Source organism: Dipodomys spectabilis, unplaced genomic scaffold (assembly GCF_019054845.1).
Source record: "Dipodomys spectabilis isolate Male_0828 unplaced genomic scaffold, ASM1905484v1 ptg000145l, whole genome shotgun sequence".
NCBI lineage: Eukaryota > Metazoa > Chordata > Mammalia > Rodentia > Heteromyidae > Dipodomys > Dipodomys spectabilis.
In genome coordinates, this window is record NW_024870822.1 from 26,024,647 (window position 1) to 26,042,801 (window position 18,155).

Genomic DNA, 18,155 nt, shown 5'->3' on the forward strand with positions numbered 1-18,155 from the left:
TTGTTTCTTTTGAATGTTATTCCCAGGATGGTATATCCCTTGTTGTCACTGTATTTGACTTTGGTACCCTGGTATTGTATATATGTTTATTTGAATTAGGGAAGGGAAGAGGAAGAACAGAATGGCGAGACAAAGGACAAGGAGGCGGGGAGCCAATGCAACAGCAATATACACAAGACAATATGTTGGTAATGGTCTGTACAACTTGAGGGTGGGGAGTGAGGGGTGAGAGAGCAGGAGGAAAATGAGGGAAGGGATAACAAGTTTGATATGAAATGTATTTATTACCTTACTTATGGAACTGTAATCCCTCTGTACAACACCTTGATAATAAAACATAAAAAATACATTGCAACTATATAAGGAGATGGCATAAGGAATCTCAACAAAATCTGTGCATCAATAAGGGTTGGGACAGCAGGAAAAGAGAATAAATAACTTAAAAATCTTTTGAGCTAGACTTTTGGTGTTATAGGTGCCAGAGGAAGAGGACGGGACTAATGGAGATGGTAACAATGACAAATTTCATGCAAATAGTTTATCTGTATGTATGAAAATAGAATAGTAGAACATGTATGAAAATAGACATTTTAAAGATAAGGGGCTAAGTTTGATCAGGACACACTGTGTACATTTCTGACAATGTCACAATAAAATATCTCTCATGTACCTAATATATGCTAAGAAAAAGTTTTAAAAAAGAAGTACTGTTTTACAAAATTTCCAAGCAAGGTAAATTTAAGGAATTTCAATTATATAAAACTATAAAAACTATATAAAACTAAAAAACATATAAAAAGTATTACAATTTGAAATAATGGTAGTATTACCGAATGGTAATGGTAATAATAAAAATTTAGGTATCTAGCAACAAATCTAAGAAGAGACATGAGAGACATTTATGTACAAAATTATAAAGATGAATGAAAAAGAAAGAAGAGCTAAATAAACAGAGAGAAGATACACTGTGGTTAAGATTAGAAAGCTTGACTCATGAGATAAGCCAAACCCAAAGAGCCTAATATTGCATGCTATAGTCTATTTGTGGAGTATGGTCCTAAAATGATGATGGTAGTTATGGTAATGGTACATAAATGTAAAAAAGGGACTGTATAGGAGGGAAGCAGTGGGGGAAGGAAGAATAGGCAGATACTGAAGCTCAAAGGATATTACATACATGTATATAATATATATTTATAGTATTTTTATGTTCAAAGTGTAACATTACATATGCCATCTATTATGTATTAAATATGTTGCACATTGTATATTATATCTTGCATATTTGCAATATTATACATGTATTACATATATAATGTGGTTTATATCATATGTAACACATTTATATTACATATGTAATATATATGGAGTAATGAAACTCACTAAGTGCCGCTTCATGATCAGAGGGAAGGAAGGCAAGGAACAGAAATATGGTTGAGGAGATGAATTTATTCAGAATACACTGTGTACATGTGTGGAAATATCTCAATGAACCCTCATACTACAAGTGCACTTTAATTTTTTTTAAAGATTCAATATAAAAAATATGTCAGATTTCTCTAAACTACCCTATAGACTTCATATAAACATGCACACAGTCCAAGAATTTTTGTTTAACTTGACAATGCAATTCTAAAACTTATAAGGAAAACCAAGTGTCTGCAAAGACTAAACTGAAAAGTAGACTGGGTGATTTGCTCTTCCAATGTTAACGCCTATTCTAGAACAATAGTAATTTGCAAACTGTGTCACCTGTAGAAATACTCAAATTGAACAATGGATAAAAAATAGTATCAGGCAGATTTCATCTATATTGGACAGAGTATGCACTACCAGTGACTGGGAAAATGAGACAAGAAATTGTTAATCCATTCAGAATAATAAAAATGGATATGTTAGTAAGCTGAATGTTTTTGACCCTTTCAAAATTCATATCCTTTTTTATTGTGAAAATACTGTACAGAGGGGTTACAATTACATGGGCAAGGTAATGAGCACATTTCTTATCAAGCATTGTTGCCTGAAGCCTAATCCCCAGTGTGATGGTATTTGGAGAGGAAGGCTTTGGGTAGTAATTTGGATGAAGTTATGATTTGGGGACCCTATGATGGGATTCATGTCTTTCCGAGAGGAGGAAGAAAGAGCAGAGCATGTGCTCATACCCTAGCTCCCATGAGAGGGAATGGTGAAAATGCAAGCCAGGAAGAGAGCTCCACCAGGAACTGAATCTCCAAGCACTGTGATCTTGAACTTCCAGCATCCAGAACTGTGAGAAATGGTGGTGTTTAAGCCATTTAGTGTAATGTAGTCTGATATGATAGCATGAGCTGGCTGACAAATATGAGATGCCTATGTATTATATGAAACAAAAAACAGTTCCACTCTGGAGATGAAAACTGTATCTAGTAGAAGGATGGAATTATGGCTCAAAGTGGTAGAACATCTGCCTAGCAAATGCAAAGCAGAGTTCAACTGCAGTACCATTAAAAACAAACAACATTCTGGTAGAAAAATCATGAGAAATACTTACATACTTAAATAAGACATGAATGTGCTAATATACAGTAGAAAATGCTGATTGATTTTATACATTAAACATGAGAACCTATATTTATTGAAGGTCACAATAGACTTCAAAGTCTGTCATAAAGACAGCTATAAATGGAGTGATTTTTGTAGTACACATAAGCAACACAGGGAAGGTTTGCATCCAGTCTGTGCAGAAAGCATAGATGAATCAATAGGGAAAAGAAAACAATGGGAAGAAAGTACTGAGTAGTATTTCACAAGAAAGAAAACATGAATGAGACCAATATTACATGAAAAGATGCTCAAACATGGCAACGAAGAAAACATCACTTCTATGCTATTTTCTACACATGTACACACATAAATATTAATCAGTGTAATAGGTACAAGAGTTGCTGAGAAACTGGAACATTAGGAATTGTCAAATTTTACTAGGGGCAGGATTAATTTATGTAACCGAGAAAAGTTGGACATGTATATTCCTTTGCCTAACTGTGGATATAACCTAGGACATTAGCTATCCAAAACTGTTTTCTCTGGTAGCATTTAGAATCTTTACAAGGCAGGGTGCCAAGGCAGAAGGTCTCCATAGCCTGCCACTCAATTCCTATCCCTTAGGAACCTGTTGAAGAGACATTTTCACCAGGGGTCAACCTTATCCAGACTATTAGCATCTGTGTATGCAGTGTTGCTATCTGCACAAAACCTCTAGAGGGCAACTTGCAGCAGGATCTACATGTTGCTTTCTAATAACCTTTCCATTTGTCAAAAAAAGATAAAAGGATGGCTCACTGGATGGTGAGACCTCCTACCCCCTTCTCCCCTACCCTGAGTTCAGACATAAGTCCAAGGCTCATCACAGCAGCTGACCATAATTCTGTTTTCATGTACAAGAGGACTTGGTAAATACCCTAGAGAGACCATTAATTCTTGGGCCACTCATACCTTAGAATAAGAAACCTGTCTTTCTTGTTTTCTTAAAGTATCTCAACTGCCCCCTAAATCTTCCAACTGGGACTTGGGAAACAATTCTTACTTCTTCCAACATCCACTTCTGGTTTACATATATCACAACCTTTAAAAAGTGAAGTCTGTTCCTTCTCCAGCATGCTGAACCACCTTAGCATTATCAGTAGCAATTCTCTTTAACTTTTCCAGCTTCTTCCTTTCCTTCCAACTATTACGATGGTGGCCAGTAGAACCTCATTCAACACTCTTTTTATCTGGATAGCAGGACAAAGTTGGAACTGGCATCATGTGGAACTGGCATATAGAGAGGTGCCCCTTAGAGTCACCAAACCATGGGTGAGTCCCCAGTTTATAGGATGAGAGAGTACTAGCTGGGGAATTTGGCCACTAGGCAGAGGTTGTATGTTGTCTTGCTAAACAGAATGAGTCTTGAATTACATGGGGCCCAAATTCAAGCTGCATCGCTGTCTGAACTGAATAAATGTGGTGAACCCTTTGCAGGTGTAAATGCAAAAATAGAGAAACAGGGCCATGCTGGCCTCAGGAAAACTTGAATTCATGATGATCTAACAAAGTTGTCTCAGGAAATTTGGGCATGTAAAAGAAATATCAGTTAGGGGGCTTAGAAGTATCAGTTACCTATGAAAGTCATTTTCCTTTCTGTTCTCAAGTGTCAATACATCTCAGCAGGAGAGTGACTGACGGGAGATAATGAAGTAATCTCATGTCCTCTGTGATCTCATGTTTACATTTAAACATGGAACACCTCTGTCTTCTTTCCTAAACTCTTAAGTTGGATTTGGCCTCCTATAAATCAGTTTTGTCACGGCCTGCAGCTCCTTTTCAGAGTTACTTCCTTATAATTTCAAATTGTGAGTTTTGCATTTGAAACCATGGTACCAACTCTTCTCAATCACTTACACTCCCAGGGTCAAAGCTGAGGAGCTGCTCATGGAACTGGCATTGAGGCAACTTGAGAACAGAGAGTAGGACTTAGTGCTCTTAGAGTCAGGCAACGTCTTGAAGTTGCAGAACACCAGTGAGTAGGATTGCCAGAACCCACCTAACATAAAACAGCCCAACAATGCTCTAAAGCAGAGGTAGAAACCAAAATGAGAGAATATGATTCCTTAATATATTTTTCATGGATTATTCTTGGCAATTTTGTTATTAATTTTTGGTCAGTCATCCATAGGACTTGAACTCTGGGCCTGGGTGCTGTCTCTGAGCTCTTCAGCTCAAGGTTAGCACTCTACCACTTGAGCCACAGCACCACTTCTGGCTTTATCTGTGTATGTGATACTGAGGAATCGAAACCAGGGCTTCATGCATGCTAGGCAAGCACTCTACCACTAGGACACATTCCCAGCCCCAATTCTTGGCAATTTCAAAATGAATAGTTTTAAAAATTCTTGTCTGTGTAAAGGTACAAAGAGGTTCTAAAACAACAGCCCAAAGGATATTGGCATGAGTTTTATACTTGTTCCCTCAATAATCAGATTCTGTGTTAACCAAGAAGCACCCATTCCCAAATGAAGAAATGCCGGACTCACATTGGTGACATACTCGATATCCTTCCAGAGGATGCACTCCCTGGGGAAATCGGCCAAGTCCAGGAAATGATCCACCACCACTTGGCCGATTAAGTCATGGCGAGAGAACCTGTCAAAGTCATATACGGAAAAGTGAAGCTTCCGAGCTTCAAGGTCATTGTAGGGAACTGGAAATAAAAATACTTCATCAAACACCGGGTTCAGGGTCTTTCTGTGAACTTTAGTCTGGTGTTTTGTTTTCCGATCAGGAAGTAGGTAGATCTTGACGTAAGGATCTGAAGTTCCAGAAAAATCCTTGGCGGGCAAATTGACAGCTTTGTGAATCTTTACTATGAGCTGTTCTAAGTCGCAGTCATATTTTAAAATGAAGTTCAGTTTCCCACAAGCTTTGCTGTTATTCCTTCTCCCGTCATCATTATCCAAGGACCTCTGCTTATATAACTCTGGTTTAATTCTACCAATTCCAGTCAACTGCTCCTGTTTTTGAAGTTGCTGGATATTGAAGTCCGGGTTTGACAGGTTGAGTTGTCTTCGGATTGAATTATGCCTTGAATGAAGAGCAAGACAGAGCAAAGTTATAACCTCATTAGCTACGGGTCTTTCAGAAACGTGTGCCTGGAATGTAGGTAGACTGTTGTGTCCTGTTAAGAGCTTAGATCTATGGACTTTTTTTTTTCCTTTTTGGCCTAAATTCAAAATGCTCATCAGTGTGAGTAAGCTGCTCCCTAAGGCTTGAAGCTCAAAATTGAGGCTTGGTATCAGGAAATGAACTGACTAACATGTGACCTTGGAGCTTGAAAGGTTTAATGCATTTTCCAAACTGCCTAATGTGCCATTAAAGAAGCTTATCTGGTTGGTGGAATGTAAAGATTCGTACAAGCTGCTTTAAAAATAAAAATTTTTCACTTTTGTAGATAATATCCTGAAATTGAAATAGTTAGGTAAGGGTTGTTTTGTTTTGTTTTTTTTAAAAGAAGAGTGCATCTCTCTCCAAATTACATTTCCTGTCATTGGCTTACAGCTTTATAAGGATGTGCATTTTTTATACAGTTCAGATCAAATCATTTCATGACAAGAACACAGGTTTTGCTCATGGGTAGAGGGATGTGACTCGGGTGGGGTTGCAGAGGATGGTAGCTGTGACAGTTGTGAGTGACAGCGCTGAGATTATGCTGCAGTTGTATCATGTGAATGATTGACAATCATGGGCTTTCATTTCTGGAATAAACATCGATGACACAAGAACTAAAGAAAAGCTACTTAAAGGCAATGACAGTCGATTCAGTTAGAGAAGGCTGGATATTAATATTTGCAAATTAAATATTTGTTCTGAGAGTCTACTCTTTATAAGCTTACTGGCCTGGGTTAGATGTTTCTCTATAAATGTCTTTGAAATCTGTCTTATCTGTGTGTGTCCTTACAAGGTGAAAGAAGTAATCATAGTCAAGGTTGCTTTTAAGGTTATTTCTGCTTTTCTTCATTTTTCTTACATTGTGCTATATGCAGCGATCCCTCAGTAACTAATTAAAATAGCGTCTCTCATGGAAGGCTAAAAGCATCTGGGCTGTCACTGAGGGATGGGCAAATAGTTGGAGAGGGAGAATCAACATTTGCATTTGTCTTCCTTTCCTTTCTTGAGAGTACCTTATGAAATAAAAGATGTAAAAGTGGATTAACAAACCTTAAGACATGTTGGAAATCCCTTTCCTTTGTTATCACAGATGTCAGCACACTGCACATTCCTCTCAGTCCTAAAATACCCTCCTAATCAGTAGTCACTCACACGGTCTAACAGAACACTGTCAGAGCTGTCATTTGTTCTTGTCACACCCAACACAGACCACAGCACACAGACATATGCAAGGCATAAATATTCTGTATGGTCTAACACTTGCTGCTATAAAATGATTATTTCTCCCAGAAAAAGAAATCATATAATCTTGAGGTTTCTGATTATTTTAGGGGGCAGGGAGACAGAAGATGCTGCTGAGTGACCACACTCGCTTTCCAGGGGGGCACCACAGGCTACTGCCTTGTCTGTAAATGGAACAACTGGGATGCTAGAGCCGAGCTTTTATCTGACCCTCCTGGCCTCTGATCAGGAAGAACTGTTAGGGAGCAGCCAAGGCCAGAAGGTGATGGTACCAGTTCCATCTCCTTCTGGTACTGATTTTTTCTTTGAGACTGGATTTTTTAAAAGGTCCATTCTTCAAGATGGGCACTGAGAACTCATACCTGTAATTCTAAATACCCAGGAAGCGGTGAAATAAGGATTGTGATTCGAAGCCAGCCCTAGCAGAAACGATTCGGAGATTCTTCTCTCCAATTAACCAGCAAAAAAAGAGCCAAAGTAAAAGTGTGGAATAGCTGTAGGGATATCTACCAGGGGCTACTATGAACCATTTTGGGTGCTGGTTAGAGAGTGATACTGTCTACAAAGTAAAAGGCACCCTTAAAAGGCCATGAGGCTCCTTCTTGGAGAGGAAGTCACTGTGGTCACTTTGCTCTGAGGAGGCTGCTGAGCAGACTCTGTATATAACAGATAACAATGTTTCTTACTATGGCTTTGGATTCACTATATCACAGCAAAAACATTCTGCCTTCACCCTTCTATGTGCAACTAAGCCTACCAAGTAAATTTTAATTTAAATTTATAATAAATAGATTTGGCTACTTAGCAATAGAACATACTCTGTGGTATTGTATGTATTTAATTAGATGTAAAATTCAGAGAAATTGGTACTCCATGTTCAGTTCTTCCTAACATGACTGTCGGTGGGGTATAGTAGGTGAGTTGAACAGGGCCATTATGCTTTAAAGGTAAAAACAAAATCTCATTCCCTGAGAACTCAACTATATAGAACCCCCACTGCAGTTTCCAATATAGTCAAAGATTCTTCTCAAAAATCAGTCACAAACAGGAACACTATTATCTATCAAGTGTTTTTTTTAACATGTGTGTTCCATTCCCAGGCCTTTTCTCCACATTCAGAGTGGAAAACAGTTGACACTCACTGTAATGCAGTTCCTTAAAACAGATTATAACCAGGCATGACAGGTTCTTGTGGCCTGGGGCTCCTTTTAGGAGCCAGTGAGTTTATAGTAAAGTTGAGGAGCATAGAATAGAAGAGTTCAGAGTGGCCAGAGAACCAAAGTAACTCATACCTTCCCTGCATAATTGCTAGCACTCTAGGGGTTGAGAAATAAGAGCACAGAGCAGGAAGGTTGCCCTAGGGACATGAAGGGGAAGATGAGATGGCAGAAATGGAAAATCAATATTCCATAGCTTTCATAGGCTACTGAAACGAGGGTAGGATGATAAAAGCATGTTCAAAGTAAGAATAAGAAAAACCATAAAACAGAGATTGGAATGGATCTCCCCCGCTCAACCCCAGGTGAGGTGGCTCTTGTAGTATGTATTAGGTTCTCCGGAATATCACTGAGTAACATCGCTTATGACATTGAGTGAGTGTGGTAAAGAGGAATCATTTTGTGAAGCACTCTGGAATCCTCTGTTCTTAATGTAGATGATGAACAACAAGAGAAAAACACACCACCAAAAATGGTTACAAAGGGGGAAGAAAAGTCAAGAGGTTGTCTTCCTTGAAAATAAGCCACACCCAAACACAGACTCAAAGAAGCTGGCTCTGAGGTTGGGACTCTCTATTTCTTCTACCTCCTGTTTTTCTCTCAGGGCCATCAGATGGCATTGAAAAGACAAGAAAAAGATCTTCAAGATGAATTAGGTCTTCTAGACCTGAGCTCGAATGGTAGTAGCAATTAGGCTACTCCAGAAAGCACTGAGTTCAAAGATAATTAAAACTTTTGCAAATTTCCTACGGTAAATTCAAACACATCTGAATGAATCTGAATCTTATGCTAAGCTGCAGCCATAGCTCAGGAAGGAGCAGAAGCCCAAAGGCAAAGGGGCTTTTACATTGGTGCATTCTTTCTAGATTAATATTTTAAGGAATGATTTCAGTACTTCAAAATGTGTGATTGGTACTCTTCTTGGGGACTTAAATGGGAGAGATTATATTGAAAATTATCTGTACAATTTGGGGGGGAATGGAGAAATAGGCAAAGTGGGAGAAAAATGAGGGAGGGGGTAACAGGTTCAACAAGAAATTAACAAAGGAGGAGGCTGCAATGCTTGGTAAGAAATGTATGCATTATCCTGCCCATGTAATTGTAACCCCTCTGTACAGTATGTTCTCAAATAAAATAAAATAAAATTAAAAAAAAAAGAAATGTACTCACTACCTTACTTATGTAACCATGCCCCTTATGTCTATCACCTTGACAATAAAATTAAAATTGAAAGAAAAAGGAGAGATATATTTTCTTCCTTCCTTTCTTCCACCCTAGTCTTCCGGGACTCTCACTGCTAGAAAAGCACTGTGGATATATTTTCTGATCATTAAATCCCAGTAGAGAAAATATTCAGTTACATATAATTTCAGGGCCTTGTGAGAGTTAAGATAGGTCTAGGTAGCCTCCATTTTGAAATAGTTTTTTAAAATCTGAAGAGATAACAATATGAGTGATTCAAATTTTATTTTGTTCCCAACACAAAAATAGAGCTTAATAGAAATGTACTGGTCACAGTAATTCAAACATTGAATATGTATTGCTTATTGGATTTGTAGCTAATAAAGGGATCCAGTGTAAGGATTATCTGATTCCTTGAGTCCTATCAGCGTATTGTTGTGACTCTATTGGTTGCTCTACTCAAAGATAAGGTCAAAAGTCTGAATCAGAAAGAGCCTCTTGACTAATGTCAAGCCGGAGATAAATGGCTTTCTACTAGACTCACACCATTGTGGGTCTTATTTAGTTTGTACTTTTGGCCTTTTGCCATTTATGTCAGCAGAACCTGAGAAAGGTGGCCTCTAGTGATGGATACATTCTGTCATTTATTTGTGGAGGGAAAAAGTCTACTATGTGCCTTGGGCTGTCCTAGGGGCTAGACACAGGGAAGGAAACAAATCACACCTGGTCTCTGAGCTCATGGAACTCAACGTCCAAAGGGAAGTCCCAGACAATAAACAAGTAATCACTTATAAACAGAAGTCCAGGCAGCAAAGGGGGAAGGCAAAGCAACCTGAGAATTGTGAGTGGAGGACAGAACATATCCTTCAGGTACGGGGGAGGGGGGCGTAAGAAAGACATTCAGGAGCAGAGTCATTTAAGCTAGGATATTAGAGTTATAATGCAGCCAGTAAAGGCAAGTATAAAGGAACTATATTTCTGGCTCAGGAAACAATGTGTGTATAGGTCTCTAGGCAGAACACTTGGAGACTACAGGAACCAAGAGAGAAGGAAGTACACAGCTGGAATAGGCAGCCTTTCTTCAGGTAAAGCCTCCTACTGAGTCTATGTGAACATGGACTCTGGGGTGGTTAACAACTCTTGGGTTATATGACATAATGGTCCTGGTAGGAGTTGAGGCTGTGCCAGTATGAGGCAGTTTGTAGGGTAGCCAGTCAAAATTTCATAGCATCAAAGTGTTACAAAGGAAATTTGAAAGTATTTAAAATAGTCATCATGGGACCAGCATCAGGAAATGAAGGAGATAGCCTTCAAGGTTTCTTCTACTTTGGGGATCTAGGGATTTTTGTATATTTGCAGTTGAGACCTTTATTAGAAAATTCTAGTATTGAAAATTCTGAGAAAATGAAGACATTCGCAATCCCAACATATAAGGTCATTAATACAGGAGGAATTTCATCTAAGCTGAAAAGAATTAACAGGAAATTTGGATGGTTTTAATAGCAATTGAGCTAACTAAACACAAAGTCTTAATGTATTTGATCTTGGGAAAAAAAAAAAAAAAACAAAGTCATTCTGACCAGAAACATTCTTAGAAGATAAAACAAAACTCATCTTCAGGATCTTCATATAGCACTGGTATGAGCTGATTGTTTCCAATCTGAAGAGCCAGGTGGGTTAGAGATTTCTGATGGAGAGCTATAACAGAAGCTGTAACAACCAAGGTGAGATATCAGGTGCCCTGAAATGGAAGACTAAGTTTTAAATGAACTCAGCCAAGGAGATGTTATGGGAACGCTGTGACATGTGATAGATAGAAAAATCCTGGCCTGAGAGAATGATGTGCGTGGAGGCCTCTAGGTAGGAAAAGGTACAGGTACCGAAGGAACCAGGAGGGAGGATGGTGGAATGCAGAATATTCTAGCTTTCTTTTGGAAAGAAAGAAAACGGCAATAGTAACAAAGCGAAGGACACAATGAAGAAGAAAGCAGGAGATACAGTAGCTCTAGAAGAGCAAACTTTTGGGACCATCTCAGCAAAGTATAACTTCTCCCTTCCTAAGTATGTTACTTAAAAATAGAATGTTAAAAATGTTTCAGAGTTTGAAGGAAATATCTTTCAGTTTTCCATTTTGTCAGTAAGAATATATATATATGTATGTATATATGGAGAATATACGTATATATTATATATATGGACCGGGTGGGTGGGAAGGGATGGGATTGAATGTCGAAAGGAGTGGCATTGATCAAGACACTGTACGCATAAACTGCTTGTTAAAGGGAAACTCCTTTGTACAACTCCTTAAAGGTAATGTTTAAAAAAAGAATGTTTGTGTTTGAGTGAATGTATATGCTTATGGCACAACAATATTGCTAAAGAATTAGAGGACCATGCATTACTAGATAGGGATATATACTTACAGTCAGAACACATAAAACTAGGTCAGTGGTAATTTGGGTATGAATGTTTTAAATGTATAATGATACAAATTGTTAATACTAGGTCAAATGTAGCTGCAAAGACTTTAGTTTTCTCATGGCAGTTTTGCTATTACAAAGTCTAATTTCCACCATCAGAAAAAAATACTTTAATTGCATGTCTTCAAAACCAAAATAATCTGAATGTAAAATGCATTTTTACAGGGATAATTCCTTTGCTTTCTTTTTCCCCCTTTTCTACACAATTTCCATAGGTCAGTGGTAAAGGTAACAGTGTTTTCTCTTCTAAGCAGTTTATATTTCTTGATATACAAATTATTTATATTCTTTTCTAGAATAGTGTGATAATTACAGTGATATTACAGGTATCAGTTCATTAGAATTATATGACAGAATGCTCAGATCAAATCTAATAAAAGCAGTTTTATTATACTGTATTAGAGGAATTCAGACAAGTAAAACCATATGCAGAGCAGAACTGGAACACAATTTTAACGGGGACCCCATCTTCAGGTCTTTTAACAAAAGGGCTTTGTTATTATGAGTCTACACCATGCATAAACTCCATAACAGTGCTGAACAGAACTCTAGCTATTTATAAGTCTTAAATCTGAAATCCTAGTGATAAAAATCTGAGAATTTCTTCTAAATCAAATGGCAAACAACCATTTCCTGACAGAGGAATATTTTAGGTTTAGCTCTTTGATTCAGAATTAGAAATGATGCTAAAATAGGTTTCTGAAAAAATTAAACTATCAACTGTCATATTTCATCCCACTTAATGTGAATGAGTAGGACCGCTAGGATAAACCTGATTATCATAAAAAAAGGGTAAAAATCTTATTTCTGTTTCTAGAGAATAAAGGATTTTGAAAAAATTGCCCTCCTCCAAACCATGTTCATATTTTCTTAAAAGAAAACAGTACACTGCTATTCCTCTGGCTATCAGGCAAGCAAATATCTTCATTTTAACAAAAGTTGCTTCCTGTGTTACTTTTCAAAACAATCTCTTATTAAAAGCCTCTTTTAATATCCAGTGGTTTTGATCTGGATGTTTAGCTTCCAATTCATCATTTTATAATGTCTGAGTCTTGGGACAGGCCTGTCCTCAATAACAACTGTAATGAAAACATTAACATGGAAAGCAAAATGGCAGCACTTAATGGGTGCAGACCTTTGTAAGTGTCATCACTTACCTCACAAAGCCACCTAAAAGTTGGTATGTTTACTATTCCTATTTGACTAAAGGAGAAATGGATACATACAGAGGGTTTGTAATTTGTTCTATTTCACACACATACGTAAAGCCAGATTATTAACTACCCAAGGTCCATGGTTTAAATCACTAAGCTTCTATCTTACTTAATAACAAATGATAGAAAAAGAGTGACCTTAGGCGATGTACTCTGTAGATCTTACAAAGGCTCATGATGGACAAAGATCTCCAGTTATATCATGGAGTCAGAAGAGAGCCTATTAGGGACTGTTAAGCTAGGTCAGAGACATAGTAAGTAAATTCTACAGCATTAGGAGGACATCAAGGAACAGTGTCTGAGACCTCAGATCTTGGGTTCATACTCTGACCTGAGTGATTAATATGTGTCTTTGTTTCTTAATCTACCTGTTTCTTCTTTTATAAAAGGAAAATAATAATATCCACCTCAAAGTTGGATGCTCTAATCAAATAATAAATATAAAGTTATGTATATCTTGACACATGGTCAGTCTTCTCAATGTTAGATAATACTTTTATGGACTCTGTGGAGTCTAAGCAGAGCTCAGGAACTCATTTCATCACAGGAAGCAAAGGTTTCTGAATGGACACATAAAGGGTGTAGGTTCCTTGGATAATCAATACCACCCCTGCCAAGAAACAGAGATGGGTGGGCCTTGTCTTACATTCAGAAAGTAAAGAGATATTACTGACCGAGCCGACGATGTTGGCTCTGTGACTTGGCGCTGCACCCGGACGCCATGGGCACAATTCTCCTGGACTCCCGGCTGAGTGGAGAGGGGAATGTCAGGGGAGGTGTGGCTGATCTTCATGGAGGAGTCAGGGCAGGGCGTGGGTGGGTCTAGGAAGTCCTCACTGTTCTCCTGTTCATTGGTCTCTGTGTCTGTGCAGTTTAGAGGCTCCTGGTTGTCTTTGCTACCAGAGAACAAGCCTCGTTCTCGCCATGGAACCCAGCAGAGTTTCCAAGACACGAAGAGAGATACGCCAAAGAGGGCGAGACCACAGGCAGTGACTATGAGGGTTAGCAGGCTCACTGAGATATCTGCAAAGAAGCAAAGATCAAGGTCAGTGTGGTGGGCCCGCCCCACCTGCCCACACCTGCCCATTGCACCGTGTGGGGAGAGTCACCACTCATCCAGTCATCCCCAAGGAGCTGACTGGAAGGCCAGGTTAGGAATGTTGCCAGATCACCTGATTCTATGGCAGTGACAATGAAGATTAAGACAGAAACCAGAGAATTGGTGAACAAAAGTACAGAGGACATAATACCACCTACAGGTAGCCTATGATGAACAGCAAAACAAATGGGTATGGTTTTGGTAAACTAGGAATCTTTGCAAGTCTAATCACACAGATAACACAAATCATTAGTATTTTCTGAGTAGAGACGTTTCAAGTACTGAAAAATTACAGATAAAGTTATGCTATACATAACTTTAAACCTGGTCTCTTAAAGAGCCTTTACTCTGCTCGAGAATAGAGCTAGAGAGGCCAAGGCATCAATCCGAACTCAGTCCTGCTGCTACTAACGTACACCCATACCTCTGTTTACTGGGCTTTCCTGCACCCAGGATCCCCAGGCACATTCCCCAGGTTTTGCCTCTATGTTTCACCATTAGTATTTTCATTGTTCCCACCAAAGCTTTGTGACTGTCTACTATGTGTCAGATAGTGTATGAGACTCTGGAGACATGTTGACAAGCAAGATAGAATTCAGAGTTACTCTAGATCATACAAAACTAGTTCTTTAATCCTCACCATTTCAACCATCCACAGGAATGCTAACATTCTAGGATCTGTGGCAAGGTGCATTTCTGCTGGAGCATATAGGCTACTCCTGTAAGTTACTCACCTACTGAGTCAAGCTGACCAACTACCATCCATATGCTTTCCAACGTAACTCTGAAAATCCTTTGATCATTGTTATGAAATAATAACGCTGTAAATGAAGAAATTCTCGTGAACCAAGAATGGTGGTGTATGCCTGTACTCCTCAGCTACTTAGGAGGCAGATCATGATGACTTTGAGGCAAAGATAGCAAGACCCTATTTCAAAAACAAAACATAAGCTGGAGTTGTCATTCGAATGGCAAAGCATTTGTCTAATACATACAAGGCCTTTAGCTTAATCCCCAGCACAAAAAAAATCCACTAAAAATTGTTCCTGAAAGAAAGCCAACTGTCAGGTTGGTAATGGATCTACTAGATGTGTCTTACGCTTCCTAATTAATCTTTGCCATTGTGGTGAAACAAAATTACATCTCATTTGGAAAACAATGGGGTTTCAGTGTAGGTGACTGAGCTTGAATCTCTGTGCCTTTTGCTTTTGTAAATCCCACAGAAATGATTAAGAAATGGAAAATAGACAGGGTATTGCCAATCGATCACTAAATCAGTCACTTGAAGGAATTTCTAGAATGGCTTTAGGAAAAGCCCATCAATGATGAACTACTAAGAAAAAGACATTGAGGGCTGGGAAGGTGGCTCAGTGGTAGAGCGCTTGCCTTGCATGCCTGAGGCCCTGGATTCGATTCCTCAGCACCACATAAGCAAAAGGAAAAAAACCGGAAGTGGCACTGTGGCTCAAGTGGTAGAGTGCTAGCCTTGAGCTGAAGAGCTGAGGGACAGTGCCCAGGCCCAGAGTTCAGGCCCCACGACTGGACCCAAAAAAAAGAAGAAGAAAGAAAGAAAAAGAAAAGAAAAAGACATTGAGCAAACATTAAAATTCCCAGGTGTGGGGACAGAGGACAGAATATAGAGTAGGTATAAATAAAACAAAAGTTCCTAGAATCCACACTGCCTGGGGTCCCAACATGGGAGAATATGGTATTATCTCAGGCTCCATTTGGCTCTGACAGTTATCATGGTGAAGTGGAAACTTATTGGTTCAGACTTCTAGGACAAATGATAGGGCTGGGGGCACAAGAATCCCTGCCCCAGTGAGTCTAGCTGCCATAACAAACATCAGTCTCCCCACCTAAAATAGACTCTAAACACAAATCAGGCTCCATACCACAGTAAAATCTCATAATGCTTTATGTAATCCAAATGGAGGCTAACTCCTTCCTTTCAATCTGTTCATTATTACAGTTTTTTTTTTCTGACACATATATTGCTTAAGAACTACATGCAGCTGGTAATGCTTGGACTCTTAGCTACTAGGAAGCTGAGATCTGAGGATCATGGTTGGTAGGCAGCCCAGGAAGACAAATCTGAGCCTCTTATCTCTAATCAACCACTAAAAAACAGAAGTGAAGCTGTGACTCAAGTGGTAGAGCACCAGCCTTGAGTGAAAAGCTAAGGAACAGTGCTTAGGCCCTGAATTCAAGCCCCAAAGCTGGCATGCACACACACATAAAAAGCATGTAAAGATTGAGGGAGGGGTGTGCCAGGTAGCAGTGGGTTTAGAAATGTGAGATGCTAACTCTATCATCATTCATTAACTTTTTGTTCTCCCCTGCCACAGCATTCCCCTCCAAGGGACCTGCATAAAATCCCAGTCCCCTGATGCTGGTCCTGGATGGATGGCTTTTTCCAGCCAATGGAAGATAAGCTGATGTAGCCTGTCTCCCTCAGGATTAGAGAATTTTTGAACCTTGAGATTGTTCATGAGAACAAGGGCTCTCTCATCTTGGACTAAGCTAAACTTCTAGAGAGTGACCATAAAAAGACACACACATTCCCAAAGTCTAGAATGAGTAATAAACAAACCTGACCCATAACCTAGAGCAACACTGCAAGTGATGCACAGATCCATGAACCAAACCTAAATATTTGGTGTCACTGAGTCATTGCAGCAAAAAAAAACAAAAAACATGATTAATCTATACAATTATATAAATTACTGTCAAGGCTGGAATGCTTTTCAGAGAGAACAGGGGTTATATTAATAACTACAAGGAGATAAGAGAATTAACCCAGATGTCCATAGTAAACTAGGACAGAGGATCAGCCTGGACATAAGAATCCCCCAATATGAGCTCTGAAATCATCAACTCACTACAAGATGACCTTTTGAGGAGTGAGCTTGTCATATAAAACCATGACAAGTACCTTGAAGCCTTGGTAGATTTTTGATACTGGCCATAGGACCCCTAATCCAGTTCAAGCACCACTCCAGCTTATTAAGTGACCTCTAACTCAGATATTCAGAGCACAGTGTGCTCACCAGTCTAGTCAGGAGGATCTGTAAGAACAGGGGTCTTGCCTATCTCCATACTGAAGGCCAAGCATCTCAAAGTATACCTAGCACATCGTAGGCATTCAGCAAATGATGACGAGAAGCCTTGTAGCTACCTGGTATGACAATGATGAATTACAGCTGGGAAGGTTGTAGCCTGTAAACTCAGAGAAGGCGTCTGCTAATCACAAGCATAGTTTTGTAGATTTCTGTGTATGTAGACATTACAAATAAGTATAGCAAATGTCAAGAGTAGATTTTTTTTCTTCTTCCCATGAAGAAACCTTGTGAGTTAGCAGTGCACCAGGGAAAAGTCTGCCAGGAGAAAGAATGATGGCCTATCTGCCGCACCAATCACTAAGTGTAACCATTTGGATTTCTGTTATAAATAGCCCAATGTATACCCTAGATACATTTTCCTTTTTTTTTTCTCATTTGGTCATTAAGAGGTAGAAGTCATTATGGTCATACTCCTGTTCTCAGACACATGATCTCAGCAAAAACAGAGAAAGAGTCAGCTGAAATGACCTGCATTAGATATATTGCTACAAGCTACAGTTAGTGTCTGGAAGACAAAATGAAGGTGTGCTAAAAGTGTAATTAGAGGGGCTGGGAATGTGGCTTAATGGTAGAGTGCTTGCCTTGCATGCACGACGCCCTAGGTTCAATTCTTCAGTGCCACATAAACAGAAAAAGCTGGAAGTGGTGCTGTGGCTCAAGTGGTAGAGTGCTAGCCCTGAGCACAGAGAGGCTCAGGGACAGTACCCAGGCCCTGAGTTCAAGTCCCAGAACTGGTAAAAAGAAATGTAATTGGAAATTAAAATATGGAAATGAAAGGAATAATCTGATTAAAGAACTGTATATGCATGTGTGAAATACCAATATGAAAGGAATGTAAATTAGTCCTGTCTGGGTTTGGGGTAGTAGTAGGAGGGAGGAAGGTGAACAGAGAGGGTGAATGAGAGTAAATATGACCA

At 39.1% G+C, this 18,155-nt stretch overlaps 1 protein-coding gene across 1 annotated transcript in view; it reads right to left on the reverse strand.

Annotated features, from left to right (window-relative positions):
* The window catches only part of Syt9 (synaptotagmin 9), a 170,746-nt gene that overhangs the window by 100,949 nt on the left and 51,642 nt on the right, over positions 1-18,155 (reverse strand). The window contains exons 2-3 of the mRNA XM_042691531.1: positions 13,692-14,040; positions 5,052-5,598 (exon numbers count right to left, since the gene is read on the reverse strand). Of these exons, the coding sequence (XP_042547465.1) occupies positions 5,052-5,598; positions 13,692-14,040 (896 nt within the window). The remainder of the gene's footprint in view (positions 1-5,051; positions 5,599-13,691; positions 14,041-18,155) is intronic.